Consider the following 23,392-nt stretch of genomic DNA (forward strand, 5'->3'; position numbering starts at 1 on the left):
GGGTGAAGGACGAAGTTTTTTTTTGTGTGTGTGTGTGTGTGTGTGTGTGTGTGTGTGTGTGTGTATATATATACGATTTGTTGCAAAGCAGAAAGTGAACATAAATGAGATATACAGTGTCATATAAGTGTCTCAGGTGTTAAGGTGAAGGGTCAGCTCATGTCAGAGACAACTTCTCTCTTCCATGATGGGTGGGTGTAACATTTTGAGTGCTCGACTGTATATCTGGTAAAATGAGAAGTGCCTAATTAAGATACAACCAAGCATATGCATGATAAACCACTGTCATGATATATGCTGCATTGGAAAGCACATTTCAGCCCATTTCTCCTCTTATTCCACTAATTAACAGGCAAAATCAAGACCGCGTGAAATTACAAAACAACCAAACAAAAACTGGTTCTTAACAAAACAGATTTTGACAGTTTCTGGCAGCTAAATCAAATAATAATAATTACATCTGTCACAGAGACTACACATTGTGCAGTGCAGCAGGTGACTGGTGAAAGGAAAACAACAAAACAGCAAAAACAGAACTCAACCGTGAAATCTGTGACCCATCTCCACAAACACTCAGTTTGGTGTTTTCTCTAAACTGTGAGTAAAAAAAAAAAAAATATTTTATATAACGAACATCAGTTAAATACATAAGATTGAAGATGGGCTGGAAACATTTTCTGGTAGTTAAATGAATCACAACATTGTACATTCGCATTGCAACAGGGATTTGTTGGGTCTCTGTAAATAATATAAAGAGTACTGAAGCCCTAATTGCTCCCGAAGGTTGTGCCATCAGTGTGTGAGTGTGTGTGAATAATTAGTTTCTTTCTGATGAGCAGTTGGCACCTTGCATGGAAGCCTCTGCCATCAGTGTATGAATGTGTGTGAATGGGGTGAATGTGACATGTAGTGTAAAGACTAGAAAGGCGCTATACGAGTATAGCCCATTTACAACTATGCCCAGCCCGCATGGGCTTACAAGACTACTACTACTACTACTATAAAGTCCAAAAATAAAGAAAACCAACTTGAATATCTTTCCCAATAAAATCTTCAGATCTTCAATGCCTACAGCAATGCCACTGTTAATCAACGTAAGGCAGTATTCCACAGGGAACTTAACTCATACCAACCCAACCTGTGGTGTAACACTAGATTTATGCACCCAGAGAAAAAGATCTAGCCTTTTCATGTAAACAGAAGGCAGAAATCTTACTGATCAATCCGCTGAATGGGGAGTTGAAGCAAGTCCTCAAGCTTATGGTTGTTGAACTCTGGTCGGGCTTCCTGTAGTTTCTTAAAACGTCTGAAGGCCTTGTTTTTCTTCAGATGGATCTAAGACAACACATAAATCATTGTCAAGTTATTCTCAGAGCCATACTGGCACATTTATAAGACACAACTTTGTGCTTTGCAAAGTGACATTTTCTGATGTGCAGTAAGGTTTTTCCTGGGCTGTTCAGTATTTTGGCATTATATTGGAAACAAAATCTCTTGCACATGCAATATTAAAATCACCCTCCCTATCCGAGAGAAATCACATCCAAACAGGGCTCAAGATAACAGATTTCCCCTGTTCCTACACTGAATACTCCGTGTTTCTTTGGCTGCGGAAATACTACAAGAAAATGTACTGTACATACTGTACTTATTCTAGACTACACTTCATGTACTACCAGTTGTTTTATGACAGTAGGACTCTGACTAGCAGCTAATCAACAGGGCCATAACATGCTGATGGACTTAGTACATGTGTCTTATGCTCAGCATCTGGATCCACTGTGAGCAATCTATGTTTTTATGCTAATAGCATCTGCATGTAGCTTGTAGAACTGATGGTGGACAGAACCAGTGATGACCTACTAGATGCGTACTCTGCCTGGCAAACCCAAAAGTCATCTTGTTGTCTCATTATGCTGGATTGCCAACTAAGGTATGAGGAGGTGGTTGGGGAGGGAGGCTGTAGATGTCATTAAATATGGATTTGCACATCATGTCAGCATGAGTATGTGTCAACATTTCGATGACAAAAAGCCTTATCTTGTCATTACTGTCAATCAACAAAATAAACATTGCTGCTGTATTTAAATAGACCCGGGGAGACCTCTACCCTATTTCACAGCAACAACAGTCAGTAGTAATATAATATAGAATTAGAGCACTTTATTAACAGTGTTTCTGACCTCAAAATCAATAATCGTATCAAATTTGATATAGTTTGTATTAAAGGATAAATCCCACGTGAAGAGCCAAACCAACAATGAATGTATCCTACTAATGAGTATTGTGTGTGTATCCAAAGCCTGATGTATCTTATTCCTCTGTGCCACGGAGCTCCATTGTTTTCCAAAAACTATTAAAAACACATCAATGAGCCACACCGTTGCACCTAGTGACATGTTCCTTCATTACCACTAAAATACACGCTGTAGTTTATTTTGACTCAATCCTGCATACACTGCCCTGCTGCCAGATTTACTCACTAGAGCACCACATGTAGATTAATCTGCTGCTGAAAATAGTAGCATGCAAAACCACATATAAAATAATCAAACCAATGTTCATTGCAATGATCTGTGCTCCACTGTTACACATTACATGGGACTAATCTCTTTGTGGATGTAAAACAAAAACTTCAGTAAGTAATTTTGCTTGTAATTAAGTTTGTAATTACAAGATAAGATCATATCATTGCAACACAATTTAAAAGAAAGCCAATTAACAATAATTCTGAATTATTACACTCCTATGATATTGCATGACAGCGTTATTCCTTCTATATTTTCAGAATGCCTCTTCACTACATTTTGCAACCTAATGTTTGATATTTAATATGATCTGAAAACATAATCAGACTGATGTGGGTCATAAGTCACTCTCATTAAGGCATTGAGCAGGTTTCTACTGTTCAGAAGACTGATCACTGGTCACCCGAGTAAACTACCACACCTGTCACTACAACACGCTTCCCTGTTCAGTCAATTATAAAGGGATGTCTATCTGCAGGAGAATCAATGCAAACTTGCAGGGCTTGATCCATAATCAGTGCAATTAGTCAATGTAATCAGACTGATGTCATGATCATAATCAGACTGATGTGGGTCATAAGTCACTCTCATTAAGGCACTGAGCGGGTTTCTACTGTTCAGAAGACTGATCACTGGTCACCCGAGTAAACTAGCACACCTGTCACTACAACACGCTTCCCTGTTCAGTCAATTATAAAGGGATGTCTATCTGCAGGAGAATCAATGCAAACTTGTAGGGCTTGATCCATAATCAGTGCAATTAGTCAGTGTTCTGCAGACACATGTTTACTCTTAATTAAGACAATATTTTCTTTGCAGCTTTGAATTAAAGCTAGCAACAGGACATCACTGCTGGTCGCTCCCAGCAAGCCAGTCCACAAACAAAGGATGTAACATTTTAACAAATCAAATCTCATCTCATGAGCACAGATTCTGTATCTCTGCACTGAGATCATTGTCTGATCAGATAGGTCCACTGTATCAGGATGTGATTTCTGGAAAGTGTTGCAATTTGTGTGGGTGTAGTTTTAAAATGAAAGGAATAGTTTTAGAATTTTGGGAAAAATGCTCATTTTCTTTCTTCTCTTGAGATTGAGATGAAAAAGACATCAATCTATCAGATATCAATCTCATGTCTGTGTGTATGTATGGAGCTGAGAGTCAGGACGCGGTTACCCTAGCTAGCATAAAGACATGTAAGTGTTGCCATGGCAGTGTTGGCATCGCTGACAGCGGTCGAATTGATTAGCAACAAAGAATCCAATAATCACTTATGCATTTGTTAATGTGTATTCAGTCCAATAACTGAGGAATACATTGGCGAAAATTCCCACAGGGATTATTAAAAATCTAATCACATCTAATTTAATAATCAGCTTGTGAAATGCTACTAAGTGCAACAGGAGAGTCTGACACAGAGGTGTGATAACCAAGTGGAAATACTGTATTCATACCCCTAGCATTTTGCTGGCATTATAGATGTTGTCCACATACGTGTTGTAGTGGTGCAGATGTGGACAGAACTGGTCGAAGCCTCGGCCAAAGTAGCCATTCTCCAGATGGACCAGCAGAGATCTGCAAAAAAAAACAGGTTAGATATAATCAAAAACACCATTCCAGGGCTGAACGAATGACCATTTTAAATCAAATCATTATTTGAAAGAGTGCAATTTTCAAATATTTAAATTTTTACTTAAATGTATTTAAATATTTAAATTTAACATTTAAAATTTTAGCTATAAATGTACATAATTCACTATCTTAACGGGTTAAGGGTTAAGCTGTACGAGATAAAAGGTTTAGACCGGCAACTCAGCAGTAGTTAATTAACGTTAAATCTGTGAGTTGTCCAAACAACAAAAAAATAAACTCTCAGCTGCTGTCTGGTTAATATGCTTTCTGCATGCCACTTTTTGGCTCAGTCAAAGATGGTTTTCATCAAAGAAACACATCACTCTGTGAAATTTTTATGTTTGAAAAAGTAGTCAATGTGCTTTGTCTTTTTGCTGTTCAAAAATACCACCATTAGTGGAGGTTGCTCTAACCTTATCTAGGTGAATATCTGATATCAATTTTAGACAGGTAACAATCTGAGAAGCCATTGATAAAAATAGCTTAGGCAGTTAAAGTGTAGAACTGTCAGCTGTATCACAGGGGGTCGTTAGTCAGATATCAAACATTGTCATGCGTAACTTAGTTTAGTTCAATTCTGTCAGAAAACAGCATAACACACTGGACCTAAACCAGCAGTTTGTCATTATTAACACAAAGGGCAAACTATGAATCTGTTTGGAGTAAATATGACACCACCAGTCATAATCATATTCGAATATTAATGAGTAAAGTTAAGTATACCACTATTTTAATATCTTAAAAATGTGGGCTGAATTAAGGGTTTCCCCCAGGAAATTAGTTAGCAGAGGTGGTACGTGTGCCAAGTTTACTTAGAAGTTGCCTTCACAACAAGCAAGATTATTATTTCATCTGATTCTATTCATGTAGAAACAAGATACATTTCTAGTTATGTGAAGACAACTGAATAGAAGCGCTCATAGGTCTTTGTGGTGATCACATACAGATGCTCTTTGGATACTTCAGGTGTAGTGTGCTTATTCCATCTTCTGAAGGGCTCATTGCATGGGTGGAATATGGTCTCAAAAATGTAAAATGCAATTCTCTTTCAAAAATGATCCAAGACACACTGTAGGGTTTGTGCAAAATTAAAATGCTTTTATTTTACTGTTACGGACAGAGTAGGCCGGAGACACCAAGATGGAGACACAGATGGTGTCTGGGCACTCTATTTTGAGTGAAGAAGAGTGCCCAGTGGGTCTGGCGGGGGTTTAGCCGTTTGGCGTTTTGGAGGTACTCTAGGTTTTTGTGATCAGTGAGTACCATGAATGGATGTTTAGCACCCTCCAACCAATGCCTCCATTCCTCCAGGGCCAGCTTGATGGCAAGCAGTTTGCGGTTGCCGTCATAATTTCTCTCCGCCGGGCTGAGTTTCAGGGAGAAGTAAGATGGGTGGAGTTTGGCTGGGGTACCCTGTAGTTGAGAAAGCACCGCTCCTACTCCTGTGGTAGAGGCGTCCACATCTACCGTGAATGGCTGTTCTGGATCCAGATGGACTAGGAGCGGTGCATTGGTGAAGGCTTTCTTGAGGAGTGTGAAAGCTTCATGAGCGATGGGTGACCAGGACAGAGACATGGGCTTGTTGTGGGGCTGGTCGGTTAGGGGTTGGACGATGGTGCTATAACCTTGGATGAAGTGATGGTAAAAGTTAGCGAATCCCAGGAATCTCTGTAGTTCCGGATGGCGTCTACCTTCCCCTCGTCCATCTGGATGCCACTGCTACTGATGTTAGGGCCTAGGAACTGCACTGAGGGCTGATGAAACATGCATTTTTCTGCCTTAAGGAAGAGTTGAAAGTCCCTCAGGCGTTCCAGGACCTCCGCAACGTGATGGCAATGTTCGGCCAGGCTCTGGGAGTATATCAGGATGTCGTTGATGTAGACTATCACGGACTTGTGGAGAAACTCCTGGAGCACCTCATGAATGAAATCCTGGAATACGGAGGGGGTGTTTGCCAGGCTGTACGGCATCACCAAATATTCATAGTGGCCAGTGGGTGTCACGAAGGCAGTTATCCACTCGTTCCCCTCACGTATCCGGATGAGGTTATACGCACTGCAAAGGTCCAGCTTGGTGTAGACAGTGGCACCACGTAGCTCTTCCAACGCTGCAGGGACGAGGGGAAGCGGGTAACAGAATTTAACGGTGATGCAGTTGAGTCCTCGGTAATCCACTTAAGGCCACAAGCCTCCGTCCTTTTTGGCCACAAAGAAGAAACTGGATGCTTCCGGAGAGGTGGAGGGTCTGATGTATCCTTGGGCCAAGGCCTCCTCAATGTACTCCCCTATGGCTTTCTGTTCGGGAATATTCTCCCACGGGGCACTGGTTCACCTGGTATGAGGTCGATGGCACAGTCCCATAGCCAGTGTGGTGGCAACCAGGCGGCTCTCTTAGGGCAGAATACATCTCGGAAGGAGGCATAACATGTCGGAATATCCAGAGACTGTTTCTCTCGCGGACTCTCGACGGATGTGGTGAAGACTGGAAGTTTCTTTGGGCGAGGAGGAGATGGTGAGGGCAAGCGAGGAAAACAGTCTGGGAAACAGGAACAACCCTACTGCAACACCTCACCGGTGGTCCAGGAAATGATGGGGTTGTGTTGTTCGAGCCAGGGGTGCCCTAAGATCACCTCCACGGTCGAGCCCTCCAGAACCAGCAGATGTTGTTGCTCCTCATGCAGCACTCCAACTCTGATGGTGACGGGGCCGGCGGCCCTTCGGACACGGGCTCGGCTGAGGGGTCTTCCGGTTACTGCATGGATCTGGTAGATTGAGGACGTGGGTATGGTATTATATTATGTGGGAACGGGACATGGCAACACTGAAAGTCATGGTGTATGAAGTTGTTGAAAAAGACATTAGAGGAGGTGACCGCCTAAAAAGACTACTCCAACACGAGACCTTTTAGATTGTACTAAAGGAAAGCAAGGAAATACCCTGGCCTCAATGATGAGAAAAACTTTTGGTGGTTGATGGTTATGGTGATTTTTAGTCAATACGTGCTTGTAGTCATGAACAGAAACATGTGGACCAGGTTAAATATGAAGGAATTTATCATGTGTACATAAAGAAATGCTTTCTCATGGTGGGATTTGTTGGGCCTCTGTAAATAATATTACAGTCTAGAGTACAGTCTAGACCTGCTCTATAGGACAAGTGCAATGAGATAACTTCTGTTATGAATTGGCGCTATATAAATAAAATTGAATTGAATTAGGTCCACCTTGACTCGGTAGCCACTTTATATCTATCTATATATCTAACATTTAGGTTTACCCCTTCGCTCATCTCCTCTCTCTCTCCTTCACTTCCTTCCTTCCTTCCATCCCCCTTCCCTTCCCTTCTCTTCCCTCATCCTTCCTTCTCCCTTCTATTGATGATGTACTATTACTTCCTCGTTTTTCACCACTAGGCTTGCACATTGATAGAGAACCATCCTCCAACTCAACTCATTAGTGTAACACAATATAGGTGTGTAAGCTACCACTGACAATGAACCTGTCAGTCGCAATGCGTTGGTTATTTTAAATACATATTGCCATGTAAAACAAAGGCATTTTATTGTGCACAAACCCTACAGTGAGCCTTGGATCATTTTTGAAGGAGACTTGCATTTTACATTTTTGAGACCATATTCCACCCATGCAATGAGCCCTTCACAAGATAGAATAAGCACATTTCTGGTTATGCTTGGTCCAAATATATCTTTTTAAAACTATTTAGACCACAACCACATTCCTGAAGTTTAATTTACAACAAATAACTAAACTGCAAACGCAATATTGGTCAGGAAAATTGTACTTTGATTTTTCCCTCAAATCCTTCAGCCCTAAATCAAATACACCATGCATTTGTAGAGCACGCTGACCAAGCCACTATAGCTGTCTCAAATTTTTAGGACATGCAAACAAGCAGGTAGACATCATTACTGATTAACAACAATATCCTTAACTCCAACACAGGACATGACGAAAGTAACAATTTCAATATGAGGCATATTTTTTGTGCAACACAGACGTTTGACACATTCATTTCAAAGTGTCCCCCAGTGAGCATTTAGCCTCCAGTCAAACTGTATTGGACTTTGAGTTAACGCACATTACTGCCTGAGAATGCACTGCTGCTCTGCATCAGTGGAAAGAAGGAGCTCAAATAAGGCAAGATCACATCTGAAGCATAATTTTCAGCAAAGGCACACATGTTTAGAGAGACGTGCGGAGCTTGAGCAAAGTTCAAAGCATTGCTTCCCCGTTAATAGGAGGTTTAACAGGCGAGGCTCTGTAGCGTCATTTGAAGGCCTCTCCCTGTGGGTGACGTATTCACTGGGACCCAGACGGTGGGTCTACCTTCAGGGCACCCAGTGCCACTTTGTAGTGACAACACACCCGCTGAACTCAGGAACAAAACAACTGGATCAAGGCCGAGTCAAAGCAGTCATTCAGCCTGTCAGGCACATTACAGTAACACGGATGCAATTGACTGGGGGTGTTGACACTTGTGAAGAAGCTTGTTATCCAAACTTAGAGGAAGTACCACACACGCATGCACACACACACACACACACACACACACACACACACACAATCCTACTCTCTAATGATGTTCCCCGAGACTTCTGTTCGTACATGCTGTAAGAAGGAGTACTTTGCTGTTGAAGTTGATTTAAATAGATTTTAATGAAGTTGTGTGCCAAGGTAGCCTCTGTTCATAATCAGGAGATGCAGGAGCAGTCGAGAGTTCTAACGAGGGCAAAGGGCAGGAAAAACTGTTTCCGTTTTCTTCCCTTCTCACTGCCAGAGGCTATTATGATAAATATGAAATTATGGATTACATTTGTATACTTTTTTCACAGCAATTAAATTGCCTGGCCATCAGCAGCAGGATGGAGACAACATTAGCATTCCGTGTGTGTCACGTTAATCCACATTAATTCCAAGCAGTTGCGACATCTGGGGCAGATACAACCTCGTCCAAACAATTCAGGCGAGGCGCCGTCATTTGGGGAAGGGTTGAACAGAGGAATACTAATTGTTACGACAGTGTGAGCATCTGCTAAAGATAAATGACTACTTATTAAATAATACATAACCACAAATCACTGATAAGAAAACAAAGCAGTAAAGCAGCATTTTGTTGCTCTCAATGACCTCAATGACAGTCTGTGACCTACCTCTCATTATGCACCTCTTTTCATTATGACCCCCATTGTCCACCTTTCAAATCCATGCCAATTGTATGTTCTTTACTGGATCCACTGACTGCTCTTTCAAGTTGCTGATTCCTGTTTGCCATGTTAGCAGCTGGGGATAATTGGGTTGCTCCTTCTGCTGCCTGCTCTCTGTTCTCTATAAATACTCAGAAGCAGATTGAATGGCATGGCATATCAATATATTCAGGTTTCCTTTTCTTATGTAACTCAACAAAGCTTATAGAAGGCAGAATTCATTACTATAATTCTCACTGCACTCTGGAGATAAGTAAATAAAGACAGAAACATCGATGAATATACCGCCACTCTGCAAACACTGACACACTTGTATTGCTAGCAGTGAACCATTAGGCTGTGCAGGGCTGACAAGCACAGCTCTCACCGAAGGTTTCTGCTATCAAAGTGGTTGAAGTGCTGCTTTGTGAGGATCCCCAACTCATCTTAGGAATCAGTGCCCAGCTGCAAAAATCATCTTATGACGATATTTCTCTCAGTGTTTCTCTGATGAACCTAGGTAGATTCCCAAGCAAGTCTGGGATTCTTCAGATCCACACAACATTCACCATCCAGCTGGAATTAAATTTGAGCTCCATCACATTGTGACCTGCTTGTTCAGCTTTCCATATTTCCATGTTTCTCATTGACATCCTTAACATTTCTTAGTGTTCTGTCTTTAGTGATTTGTTTTATTAATTAAAAAAAAATCTGCTTGCACCTTAAAATTTGTAACAGCACGCAGCTGATAGAAGGTGTTATTCTACCGGTATAAGATAGGCATGTGCCGATCACTTTTTTTGCCGCCGATACCGATTGCCCGATAGTCTGAGTCATATCGGCCAATAACGATGTATGTTTTGTTATAGCAGCTGGTATAGCAGTATTATAGGTCAGTTTGACTACTTTGTAGTGTGATTAATTAACAGGCTGAAAAAAATGATTAGCCTATTTAATAGGCTAAACGGTGTATTCAAATAGTCTAACAAATAAAAGGTAAAATGTCTCAGAACACTGGCTCAGTTGCATTTTTGCAAACTAAAGAAATATGAATTCAAGTCAGATAAAGGCTGTATTCAAATAGCCTAACAAATAAAAGGCAACATTCCTGGGAACATGGCTTGTGGTTGCATTATTGTAAATAGCCTAACATAATAAATAACATTAGGCCTGCTGTTCAGGATGTAAATTAAAGTAGCCTAGTGTGGCTTCTAAAACAAACATGGTCTGAAAGACCTGAAAATAAAAAATAGCACGCAGGCCAAATTAAAAGTGCATTTGCTTTAAAGCTAGGTTAAATGCCTATGGTTTGTTAAGCATCGTTGGCAGGGTGCAGAGAGGTAAGCTCTTGCTACTATGGCGAAAGCAGGAAAGCAATCCCTTTTGATTTTCCAGTACACCAGTGGCTGTGCACTCCAAGAGATGGCAGAGGTAGATATTCATCTCTGAACATGCTGCGCTGTCACCATGGGCCTGCTGCGGGGTTTCTTCTGCCGGAGATCGAACCGCCGATCTTCCAACCCGCTCTACCTCTAAGCCACAGCCGCCCCAGGAAATGTGTCCTTGTGTCTTTTATTTAAAGGTGGGGTATGCGATTCTGGAGAAATCCAATACCATGACAAATACCATGATATAGAGCGAACAACGACACAGCAAGTAATATAACTTACGTTAGCTAGGTTGTGGGTTAGCTTAGCTAGGTTGTCGATTAGCAAACTGTCTCCACAGTTGCTGCAGTGAAGCTAACAGCCAGAGAGGACGAGACTGTTTCCTAGACAGCAAACCAGCTCCAGACAGCGATACTCTCCTGCTACTACAGCTAACATCATAACAGCATATCTTGGCAAACTAGAAAGTAAGCTCAATGTCTGCGGGCAAGTCATTTAACGGTACCTGACACACAAATCATGGCTGGAATAGTGTTGTGTGGCCCAGTCTGAGTCACTTTGTTTATTTCCCATTTACAGAGCCAGGGCTGTGTACAAACACCAGCTTTTTTTCAGCGCACACACTGAACAGACAGCTAGTGTACCGTGAGGAGATATTTGCTGAATTTGACAAAAAGACGTGTATTAGATTATAATCGCATACATAAAAGTATTGATCCCAATCACCCAACCGCATATTTTTTACTGAATAAAAGGCTGATAACGATCTGTGGCCAATCGATCTGGGCATCCCTAGTATAAAAGCAACCCTGGTGTGTGGCCTCCAAAAAGTAGTAGTTCTATCACTTTTGCTTGAAAAATTATATGAGTTAGCCTATCTTCTGCTTGATAATTGAATAATAAAATATAATGTGGAGTTCTGATCAGTCCTGTTCTCATTGCTGGGTCATTTAAACCACTCCAAGGAGACACAATATGTAAATAAGACAACTTTGGAGTTAGCGGGAGGTGCATTTCTCCTCTTTTGGTGGTGGCTAACCACCTCACCACATCTCCAGCTCCTGCTCCAAGCTAACACATCTTGGACCAGTCTGTCCACTGAATGTGCAGTGACCAAACTGATATCAACCTTTTATTAAACTCCCAGACAGTGAACAAGCCAACCCTCAAAATGTCAAAGTAACAGAGCATTACTGGGATTAGTAACTGGAATGCAATTACTGAATTTTAAATTGTAATCACTTACACTACTCGTTACTGAAAAAAGTCATCACATTACTGTAACACGTTACTAAGTAATGTTATTACCCAACACTGCTCGTTATATAATCCATTTACACTAAAGGGTAGTATAACCAACCATCAGAAATGCCCCAGATATTTTTGGCCTAGTTTAGCACAAAGCAACACAATTCCTGACAGAAGCAGGAGCAAGCCTTTTATATATCCCTTGGTTAAAGTGAGTCTGTTTAATGCTTTCAGACTGACAGTATATAATACTTGATGTTTCACGTGTGAGAGATAGATGAGAAAGTCACCTACCTACATGTCCATCTATGAGAGCTATCTGTCACACAGATATCCAATGTATACCAAATGCCAGAATGAAAAAAAGTGAAAGGAATATGGGAAAATCTATAATCAATCACTTGGCAGTGGTAAATCAGTCTAGTACTAACACACTCTCCATGGACCATTTTTTAAATGGATTGCTTGCCATTATGTTTCAACCACTGATTCAATAAGAGGCTCATAATGAAGATGTATGGGAAATGCGGAACCATTTATCCAATACATCAGACTGTGTAATTCATAATTCAATCTTCATTGTAGCACTCTTAACAAAAAAGCCAGTCAGTCTGCAGAGGTTGAGGGCCTGAGGGAACCCACACCACTCATTATTTAGTCTGGAAATGGAATTCCCAATCAAAGGTATCCCAACCACAGTATGTCAAGCTGTGCAGTCTGATAATGAACTGTATATGTTTTGTCCATTAGACTGTGTTCAGACAGTAAAATGCAAATCTGATGGGTTCCTCAAATTTAGAAGCTGACTGTCGACACCTGCTGCAACTACATAATTGCAGAGGTTTGGGGGTTCATGCACATGTTTGTGAAGCCTGGCGCTAGAAGCATGCAACAAGCCTAACAATTTTCCGATATTGTTTTCTTTTTGTCTAGAAGACAATTACTGATTTTTTATGGCAAATAACTGCTGTTGCAATGAACACTGCAGACTGGAATCAGAATCAATTGATAGTATAATTAAGTAATGTACATTGTAGGAAATATGATGATGATGGTGGTGAACAATTCAAATATTCCCCAGAGAATTGATGCCCTCTCCTAAACCATTTGTTTAGTCATAGACAAGCTCTGTGAGAACTCAAACATAAAACTTCCACCTGTCCCCCTTCCTGTCTTCACTTTCTTTGGAGCCTAAACAAATATCTGCCAGAACTCAGGCACAACATCAAAGAAGAGTTAAGTGACAATGGGCCAATTTATGACTCTCTCTAATCCACCCTCAAGATGATATCAGAACGTCATCAATAACCCATACAGGGAACAAGGGAAAAAACAACAACTTTGCAATTCAGAGTCAAATGTACATTAATTGATATACCATGTTTAATTAATGTTATGGGCAGAATGTGAAGTTGTATTTCAACATGATGATTTTGATGCAGCAACTGAACTAACCAGAACCAGCCACACTTCTCCTTCACCTCAGAGTGCATGTGTGACTGCTAAGGGGTTTGTTCTTTCCCTCTTCTGCATGCCTCTGAGACAGACAATAGACATTCCTGTGAAGAATATGGACATAACACTGACCTGTATTGATTTTACTTTCCCATTTGCTGTTATAAGTATATGTATGCATATACTCTATATAGGAACATATGTATGTGTGTATTGTCATAATAACAGAAGCAACATGACTGCCATGACATTAACACTGTTATTCATTTATAAGTGAATAATATCCTGTTATTCATGCCTGGTATCATTCAGCAACTGAAAGTGGCATGCTCTAAATATGGGAGAGTTAAATTGGTAATGAATACTTCAATAATTCTTTAGGAAAGTAATTAAGACAGAATAGATCTGGGGTGGGAGTGAAGTGTCTTCTTACAGAAGACTTTAAGACAAGAGGAAACTTCTTGTTCACACTCTAAGACCCTTCAATACTTTACAGAACACCAAGCCAAGTGGGTGCGCAAGACGTGATCCGCCTTCTGAGAGAGACCTACTCAAGCCGAGTCGCACCACAGGACCAACAATGGCCGAAGAAGCCCAAGCTCTTGGGAGCTCCACGAGAGGAATCACTGCTCGAACTGCACATGGGACTCAGCGCATCCAAACATGCAGAGCTGCCCACACATAAGAAAATCGACTGCACCTCCCTCCTTCTTTTTAGCGCAACTTGTCCCCTGGCTATCTGAACCACCAGGTGAAAACATTAATTTTCCTGTGTTATATGCTAATAGGTTACTAAAAGGTAATTTAGCGTTAGGTCAGGAATAGAATCTCCCTTCGATATAATCATGATATGGAATCATAAAATATTTCACAAATACTTCCCAAAGCTTCTCTCAGCTGCTGAACGATGCATTAACATGTAATATTAAGGTTTATCCAGTCTCCTGTGTTTCCACAACTTAAGACATCTTACCATCATGCTTTATCTGGTACACTGGTCATTCATTCATTTATTAATTATTCATCGCTGTATGCATCTTTACTCATGGTTGCATTTATCCGTTTGTTTGTGTGTCTAGTTGTTTGTGTGTTGTTAGTATTGATAGTAATAAATGTTTCACATATAAAGATTGTTCCCTTTGTTTTCTGTAACTTACATTCAGTCACTTTACTTATCTGTTCCTTGTTTTACCTTTTGCTACCTGATTTCAGGTTAAGTCCCTCACAAAGCAAATTTGTGACTTGACTGATAGAAACTACATGTTAATGGTGAAAAATTCTTGAAACTGCTGCGGTTACAGTACATAATTTTACTACATATTTTGATGGAGAATGTTAATTAAACTGCTGCTGCTTCCCTACGTATTCACTACAATATATAATTTAACAACTCAAAAAAGATAATTTAGTGTTGATCCACCCATTTAGCCCCAAGATTAGTAAAATGCTTCAGAGGCCTTTCCTGAATGTGAAAAACTAAATTCCAGTGAGGATTTGATGATGACGTTATCTTTAGCATAGAAATGATCAAAGTTTAACTTTTACCACTTTTAAACAAAAATGTCAGTTTTGGTACCAGCTTTGTAAAACCCATCATGAGCTCTATTTTTCTACTTTATTGATTTATGGATACCATAGCTGAATCCAGTGCCTTAGCATGTAGACATGTACTAACTTCAAACCTTTTATTTATGTAACCGAACTTTTTGAAGTCTTTCAAGTGCACTTGGACATTTTAGTTTTACACCACCTTGACAGCAAGATCAATCTGACGTCTAGACGTGGTGAGATCAGCTTCTCTCAGCTTTGACTTCCAATTGGCCAACCTGCCCCCTGAGATCTTCAACAGCAGATCAGGTAGGCAACAAGAATTCATTAATTTTCTATAGTAGCAATAATGCTCTTCACTTGTGATATCACCAGGAGTAATTATACCTGATATGCAGTAATGTATCCACCAGGGAAGAGAACACATCTACACTGCAACACAATATCATTGCCTCCGGCTAATGGAGAAGATAAGGACTATGCTTTGGTAAGAGTTTATCTAGACTGTATTCTTACGCAAGAGACAAACTCCAAACCTCATCCCTTTACACAGTCTCTCACCAACATCTCCAATGCATAGATATCCTTTAAATTATTCAGAGGATACTTACTGGTTTACTGAATGAATGACTTTAATTGGACTGAAGATGCTTTCTCTAATGTCCTGCCTCAGAGTTCCTTTGGCCTTCAAGATCTCCTCAAAGTACTGTGAGAAACAAGACAGCAGAGGGAGATAACACCACATTATTTCTCAGCATTTGTATTAACCTAGAACTGGGCTGTCTCTGATTGGATATACCTTGATGATTGGAAATATTTTTGATAAGGAGTTGCTTTCAATGCTGACATCTCATTTACTCTTCTAACACAGAGAGCAAATGTAATACCAACAACAGACTGCTCAAAACATTTAAGACTCTTCACAACAAGGACTTAGAGGTTGGTCGTTTTTTGCCCTACAGCCCAGAACATTATATGATATTGTAAATCTGCATGGCTCATATGAAGCACAAGTACAGAGGGATGTTGTTGTACCACTCACAATAAAGCAACAGCTGTGTTGGTCTCAAGTCATTTGAAGTGAAAATGGAATTAGCAAACTGAATGTCTATTAGTCCTAAAAATTACTCCTAATTGGAGTGAACGGGTGGAGGGTGAGTAATTGTGTAGAAATGAGGCTGCAGCGGTGGGTGGAAAAAACTGTTCACTCCACAGAGAGGACGAGTACCATGAATGCTACCTTGAGTCTGTTATTATGTACTGTACAGTCAGAGTGCACTTGTTTTATTGTAGCAGGGGAACATACTGTACAGTATTGCCTGTATGTTCAACCTTTTGCCTCTGAGAATGGTTGGTATGGAGATTTTCCCCAATAAAATGGAGGTGGATCACAGAATTGAAAAATGACATTTCAAAATTTTAAGGCAACATCTCTTTCTAAAACAGTGTTCCTGTTAATGTAATATGATAATCTGCAGATAGACCTCACTGTCAACAATTTTTAACTATCAACTATCTCTTCACTAGACAATAGTTCCAGTGAAAACTGTCGACAGTGAGTGTTCTTTCAAATAACTCACAAACCTTGATGCAAACAAAATGGGCCCACTGATACAAGTCAATTGGTCAATACGAACTTCAAACTAACTTCAACTCCATATTGACTCTGTTGAGTAAAATGTGTGTGTGATTATGAAACTATCTTCAGTCTACTGTTGTGCATCTGTGACTTTTTTCTCACACATAGCATCGGACCGTGACTGATTTAGCCTCTACTTTACCCACCTTGTAAAAACTCTGAAGGTTTCCTTTTGTCCTGACATTGTAACAAGCTGTTCTGATTTATGACCCAAAAACAAACGTACCACACAACTGATCAATTATGTTATCAAAAGAATAGGTGGGGTGAGCTTGAGCTGACCATGATCTAAATGAATGAAGTTGGCAAACGTTAAACACATTTTGGCCTATCATTAAACACAACTCATTACTAAGCCCTTCAAATGTTCTTCTATCAGACAGAAGGCAAGTGACCTCATTTAATTTGGTAAAATGTGCTAAATATGAATATAACTGTTTTGTTTATGTTTCAATAAGTATTTCGTTTTCACACTTAAGTGTTGATTAATGTCTGTACTGTCACTTTAAGAGATTGCATATTTTTGTATTATTATCAATTGGATTATTACTGTCAACGAACGGGACTTGCTAGTTGGGGTGCGCGCACCATGCATACCTTGCGTGGAGGAGGATGACTGTCCCGGAACGGCAGCCGGAGTTGGCTGTGTTCTGACTTGAAGACAATCGAAGGTAACTGTTACTGCATTTTGGCTTTAACTGATGCGCAATGTTGAGGTGCTTTAGCATTGACGTTGTGTTTCCCCCTTACAAGAAATTAATTTAGAACAAAAATAGCATTTCGCTTCCTCCTTATCTTTGGCTTTACTGAAATGTAGCAAAGCCTTAGACCGCTTTGTATGTTCAGCCATCCTAGCAAGCAACCAATTGACCAAATGAGAAGTGAGCGAGGGCTTGAGGCAATTCAGATATTCTTTGTTTAGTTTAATGGCGGTTGGCAGGCAATTCAATTGAATTTATAAACTTTATTAGACAACCAATGTATGTTTGTGCACCACTGATACATACAGTGGTGACCAGCTCCAGCTGTTGGCAGTAACGTTGTTCTGTCTGCACCAACTCTCTGGCTGTTCGGCTGCGTTTTCTCTCCCAGCGGTCCCTCTGCTCCTGGATACTGGTGCACCCAAGGGGACCGGACGGACCAGGGGAGAAACTCATGGTCACAGTGACGAGGAGGACACTGCAGAGACACAAGCAATCAGACCAGGCCAGGTTTACAGACAGGCATTGCACTAATGATAAACCGAACATGATGCCACACACAAATGGTTGTATACTTGGTGTTTTTTCAGCATTCGTATGACTAACAGAGTGACAACAACAAGTAAGGATTTAAGGCGTTAGTCAAAAAGGTAGAGATTTCATCTAAAAACTGCACATTAAGAAGAGTTCAGCATGAGACTCTGGCACAGAAAAACTTTCCAACAAAGCAACACAACCAGTCATGTGATATTTACAGTTGTAAAGTTGTCATGTAAATTAGTAGCCTATATCTTTGTCTGTATTAATATATTAATATTACACAATAAAGTTAACCAAAGTCTTTTGGATATACACTACATGTAGGCCTTAGGGTACCATTGGCTACTACCAGTAGCCAACGGTACCTTTTTTCGGGACTTTACTCTCTCTGTAATAACAAAAATTTATTTCAGTTGCAAAAAAACAAGTCCAAACTTCTCAATTTCTACATTGTTATTCATTTAGAACATTTTACCTCACTGCCTCACTTAAAGTTTAGTCATCCATGGAGGGTAAGTTAACTTCTTTCTGCTGGGTGCAGGAGTGTTAGCTGCGGCTGCTGCGGGGGACTTGGCTTTCAGACTGTGAAACACGATAGGCTATACGCTTCAGCTTTTAGATATACTTTGCGTTTGACCAGGTGTTTCCTCGGGTTAGACGTGTTGCCGTGGCCAGCTTATACAGTGAGTGTTTTCTGCCTCAAATTTTGAAGTGTTACCACACTTGCGACCACTTTCAACTCGTCATTGCCCTGACTCTGTAGCCCTTTTTACATAGAGATCCCGCAATATTGCCGTAAAGAAGAGCCGTAGTCTCGCTCTCTCTCTCTTTCTTTCTATACTTTACTCTCTCACCCAGATACGCTCTCAAGTGCCGCTGATTGAATGAATTGACATGAATCGGTACTCGGTAGTACTGATGTAATTTGGTCGGTACCCAACCCTAGTAGGCCTGTCACGATAATTACTTTTTTGATTTATCGAGGTCAGCAAAAATTATTGAGGCCATGTCCATATATCGCACAATATGCGTGTTTATTTGGATAAGAATGTCACCAACATTTTAGCCAACATGATGCTAGAATAAACAGCAGGGTTTCCCTACATTATAAGACTTGGACGCAACGCCTGAACATTTTTTTTCACAGCCGACCCCTCCCACCCTGGACACAAACTTTTTGAAACCCTCCCCTCTGGCAAGAGGCTGCAGTCCATCAAGACCAAAACCTCACGTCACAAAAACAGTTTCTTCCCAACTGTAGCTGGCTTCAACAACAAGGCCCGGGACCCCCACTGACACTGACTCTTATCCCGCTCCATGTGGACACTGGGCTACACATTACATTAACGTAAAGTCTGTACATCTGACTCAATGCATTACAATGCACATTTCTTGGATTATTATCTTTTCACATTGCATATATTCTTTATACTTCATACTGTGAATATCTGCACATTCCTTGGTCAATATTTTGCATATTTTACATATTTATGATATATTTTTCAGATTTTTATTTATTCTATTTTATAGTTATGATTATTTTGTAGTATTTGTTATTTTCTCTTACTATGTTTATTGTCATGCACCATAATACCAAGGCACATTCCTTGTATGTGAAAACCTACTTGGAAAGGTACAGATTTCCTCTAAAAACCAGCTGGTTACAGCTTCTCAAATGTGACGATTTGCTAAATTATTGAATACTTTAGGTGGGACTGTTGGATAGCAATTTGAAGATCTGGTAAAGTTTGATGAACATTTATCTTTGTTGACAGTAATCACCAGATGCAGTCACACACAATGTTAGTTACTGGTCACTATCTACTACTTCCAAATTTAATAATGGCAATTGCTCAAACGCTGGTCTGTCCCTTAACCAGCTGTGGTAATCATCAAACCCTCCTCCAGCTGGCCTACAGCCATGGAGAAGCAGTGTCCTCCCTGCAATCCCTCACTAGTGTCATCTACTTTGTATTAGCAGAGTGAGGACTAGGCAGAGAGCAGCAAGTAACCCCTGTACTATCCCTGAGGAGACCTGCGTTGACGAGAAACAAGAGGGCTTGATCAATGCTAACCATGGTATACCTCTCCCACAGGAAGACACTTACATGGTGAGCCTCACTGTGACTGGATGATGACCTGAACTAGAGTACCATCCAACAATACATCTCTGCAATTAATCATACAGTGTCCCAAGCTGAAAACCCCACTGCCTCTGTGTGCACCTAAACTCAACTAACTGGCTTTTGTTCAACCTGAGTAAACATTATAGCTGGGTTAGATGGGATAGGCATGCTCATACTCATTCATGAAACCTGCTTAAGATGCCAGGCTTACTCCCATATTAAACAAAGGTTACTGTGACACATGTATAGTAGACTCATATAGTGTCATTTTGCCATCAACATGCAGTGTTGCTGATACAACTAGAACGCATCTTGCAAACTTGGTTTCCATGACAAGATCTGAGTGTTGAACCATCTACTAAATGATTAATTCCATCAGATATGTAGTAACTGGACGTATCAGCTAACATTTAGATGAAAACATGATTGCTTCTCTCCATATTCCTAAACCATGTTAATAACTATTAAAACTAAAACTTCAAGTGTTCAAAATTGAAATTTGAGTTTGATATGACTGAAAGCTCCAGAGCAGCTACAAAATGGACCTTATGGTGAGATTATTTTGTCAACTATTGAGTTAGCAACTTCAGAACCTATTTGATTCGTATATATTTAGAAACTGATTAAGTAATTTGTAATATAAGCCTATTTAACGGCAAAATCCATGATCCAAATGTAATGTCCCCTACAACCAAAATTCAAAATTCACAGACTTAGAACTTGTTATCACTCCCAAATTGATTGATAGGTCTGACAGAATTTTAACCACAAGACAAATATTGGTAAAAACAGCTTGTCTCAGTCAGGGGTTGAACTCCTTAATAATTAATGCAAGCTAGAAAAGTATAAGAAACATTTAAGGCAATATTTGGGCAACTAGGGATCAAATGCATTTGTTTTTCCCTTCAAAGTTATTCTACATCCACAAATTATATTTACTCTCTATTACTCTGTAACAAAGTTGTGTTTTTTGTCTGTATCTGTAAGTTTAGTGTTACTTAAGCACTTTTTAGTAGTATTGTACTTTGCTACATTTCAAGTCGCATCCGTTACAGAGTCAAAACAAAAGTCACATGAAAAAGTCCTGATAAACAGTGTGAGAATGGAGCAGAAAAGCGTCGCCAAATCAGCTGCTGCAGCAGAGGAGAATTAGTTGCTGGTATGTCTGCTGCCGCAGGAGGGCAGAGCTCTATGTCCAGAGAGGTGCCAGTCAGCTCTCAGCTGACACTCTGGAAAACATACATGTTGATTGTGTCCGGTCACTAGCCGAGTGTCGGGAGGGGGGGGTCACACCTGGGCCAGGCTAGCAGTTAATGAACAGTACAAAAATGTGCAACAATGCAATAAAATTAAGGATGATATCATTAAGGGTTATGGTTAGTATTATTGTACCTTGGCATAGTTCAAAAAGGTTGCAAATACTCTAAATGACCAAGATCAAACACACCCACAATTTTGCGTGACCTGTGCAGTAGGTGTAGGCTGAAATGCTAAAATGCTCATGGTGGATCCTCCAGATGACTTCTGTGTCTGCTGAGGAACTTCTAGCTTCAGTAAGGTGTGCAAGACCTTTCTGCTGTTGACAATTTCTGTCTGTTGACTACAGAGTCTTTCAGCTCAAAATCTTTAAAAATGTTGAGGAGGCCACAAAGTGGCTGAGTGGACTGGTTATATTACTCTTTGATAACGATCAAGCAGAGAAGTTGAACCTAGAGCAGCTTGTGGAGGACTTTGCAGTGCACAAGGCTCACAGAATAACGTTCAGACAGGTGAGTATAACGAACTCACTGATAATTGTAACTCACTTTCTAGATGAGAGTGTCAGCAACCACTGTGTTCCCTAGCAACATAGCATTGTGTGTGTGAACTATGCAGTGTGTAAAAACTGTGCAGTCTCTTCTTTGCTTTAATATGTGTGTTTGTGGCTGCAGCCTCTGTGGAGATTATATTGTTTATACATCTCTGTGTTGCCTGCCGTGATATTTTATTCTGCTGTTAATATCATAAGAGGTGTCAGGCTATTTAATTTATGTGGCTTAATAATGCTTGTTGCACCCACACATTGCCACATAGAACTTTTAATTATTGTCGGTCATTTTAATTCAATAGTCTGAGTTTTGCCCTCTTTTCTTGTTGATTCCAGTAAGGCTACACTGAAGAAGGCAGTTGTTAATTTATTACTGAAAATCAGTTGCATGCACAGGCTGCAAAGTGGCCTAAAGGTGTTCTTTAATTTAACAGTAGTAGGCTAGGCCAATTATATATCATCATAAACCCCCTTTAACCGACCTGCTTTTTACTTTTATCTAAGTAGGCCTACATTTTTACACCATACTTTTACTTTTTTTGAGTAAAATGTATTTCAAGTAACAGTACTTTTACTTGAGTATAATATTCATGTATTCTTTCTATCCCTGATTACATTTACATTTCACTTTGACATTCAGGTGGGATGTTGAAGGGCTTATCAAGTTTTATAATTAAGGTATTCTGTTACCTTGTGTACACTGGTATTAACAATGATCATGACATTACTTTCGGTGAATCCCAAGTTATAAAATACTCTGAAACGCCGAGTGAGACTGACACAAACAGGACTAGATAACTTAGTTTTAGTTTACTGACATTTTCCTTCTATTAGTCTAACTCAGTAAACATGGCCCGCATCTGCATATTACAGCTGCGACACTGTGAAACATTACATAAATAGATACCAAACTTGTGTAAACTTTTATGCAACGTCGATGTTACATAAAAGCGATAAGTATCCTTTTTGTCGAAAGGATAGTATCGCTTGAATCTGTCACTATAGGCTACGATATGAGGAACGTCTGTAAAAAATTCAACAAACTAACGTTATTTGTTACAGTAACGCTGCTGTATTAACATAAAAGGTCTTTACGTCGCTTATAATCCGTATGTTGAAGTAATAAGGGTCTTACCTTCACTTTTAATCAAGGCGCTCTTTTCGGGTTGAGCTTCCTTCTTCCGGGCTGCGATGTTGATGCGCACGCTGATTTGCTGCTCCACACCGAGACAACAACAGGAAAGACCTCCCATTCTGTGACTGTGCACACAGCTGGACTGATACTGTACTAACTACAGTCTGAACTTCATTTTTATTTAACATGCTTACATTCATTACAGATATTGATATTTGGAATAAATCATACAGTAACAAACACATCAGAATTTACTTTTTTTCTTTCCAGTAAAATGTAAAGACATTTAGTCTAAAAATTTTAGAATAACCCTAACCCTAAAACCCCCACGTGTGGTGTGGTATGTGTAGAACTGAATACAAAAACTCCTCTCATCCCAAAAATAAATATTACCGAGAACATTACCTCAGCGTGCTCAATGGTAGCAAAGGATCTGTATTCAG

The 23,392-nt window shown here is 40.1% G+C and overlaps 1 protein-coding gene across 3 annotated transcripts in view; it reads right to left on the reverse strand.

Annotated features, from left to right (window-relative positions):
• arhgef39 (Rho guanine nucleotide exchange factor (GEF) 39) overlaps nt 1–23,105 on the reverse strand; it is a 98,824-nt gene extending 75,719 nt beyond the window's left edge. For all 3 annotated transcript variants that reach the window (XM_044186453.1, XM_044186452.1, XM_044186451.1), the window contains exons 1-5: nt 22,950–23,105; nt 17,648–17,819; nt 15,613–15,707; nt 3,983–4,103; nt 1,217–1,335 (exon numbers count right to left, since the gene is read on the reverse strand). In XM_044186453.1, coding sequence (XP_044042388.1) covers nt 1,217–1,335; nt 3,983–4,103; nt 15,613–15,707; nt 17,648–17,797 — 485 coding nt within the window. In that variant the 5' untranslated portion in view covers nt 17,798–17,819; nt 22,950–23,105. The remainder of the gene's footprint in view (nt 1–1,216; nt 1,336–3,982; nt 4,104–15,612; nt 15,708–17,647; nt 17,820–22,949) is intronic.
• Between the last annotated feature and the right edge of the window lie 287 nt (nt 23,106–23,392).

This window comes from Siniperca chuatsi, linkage group LG23 (assembly GCF_020085105.1).
Source record: "Siniperca chuatsi isolate FFG_IHB_CAS linkage group LG23, ASM2008510v1, whole genome shotgun sequence".
Classification (NCBI taxonomy): domain Eukaryota; kingdom Metazoa; phylum Chordata; class Actinopteri; order Centrarchiformes; family Sinipercidae; genus Siniperca; species Siniperca chuatsi.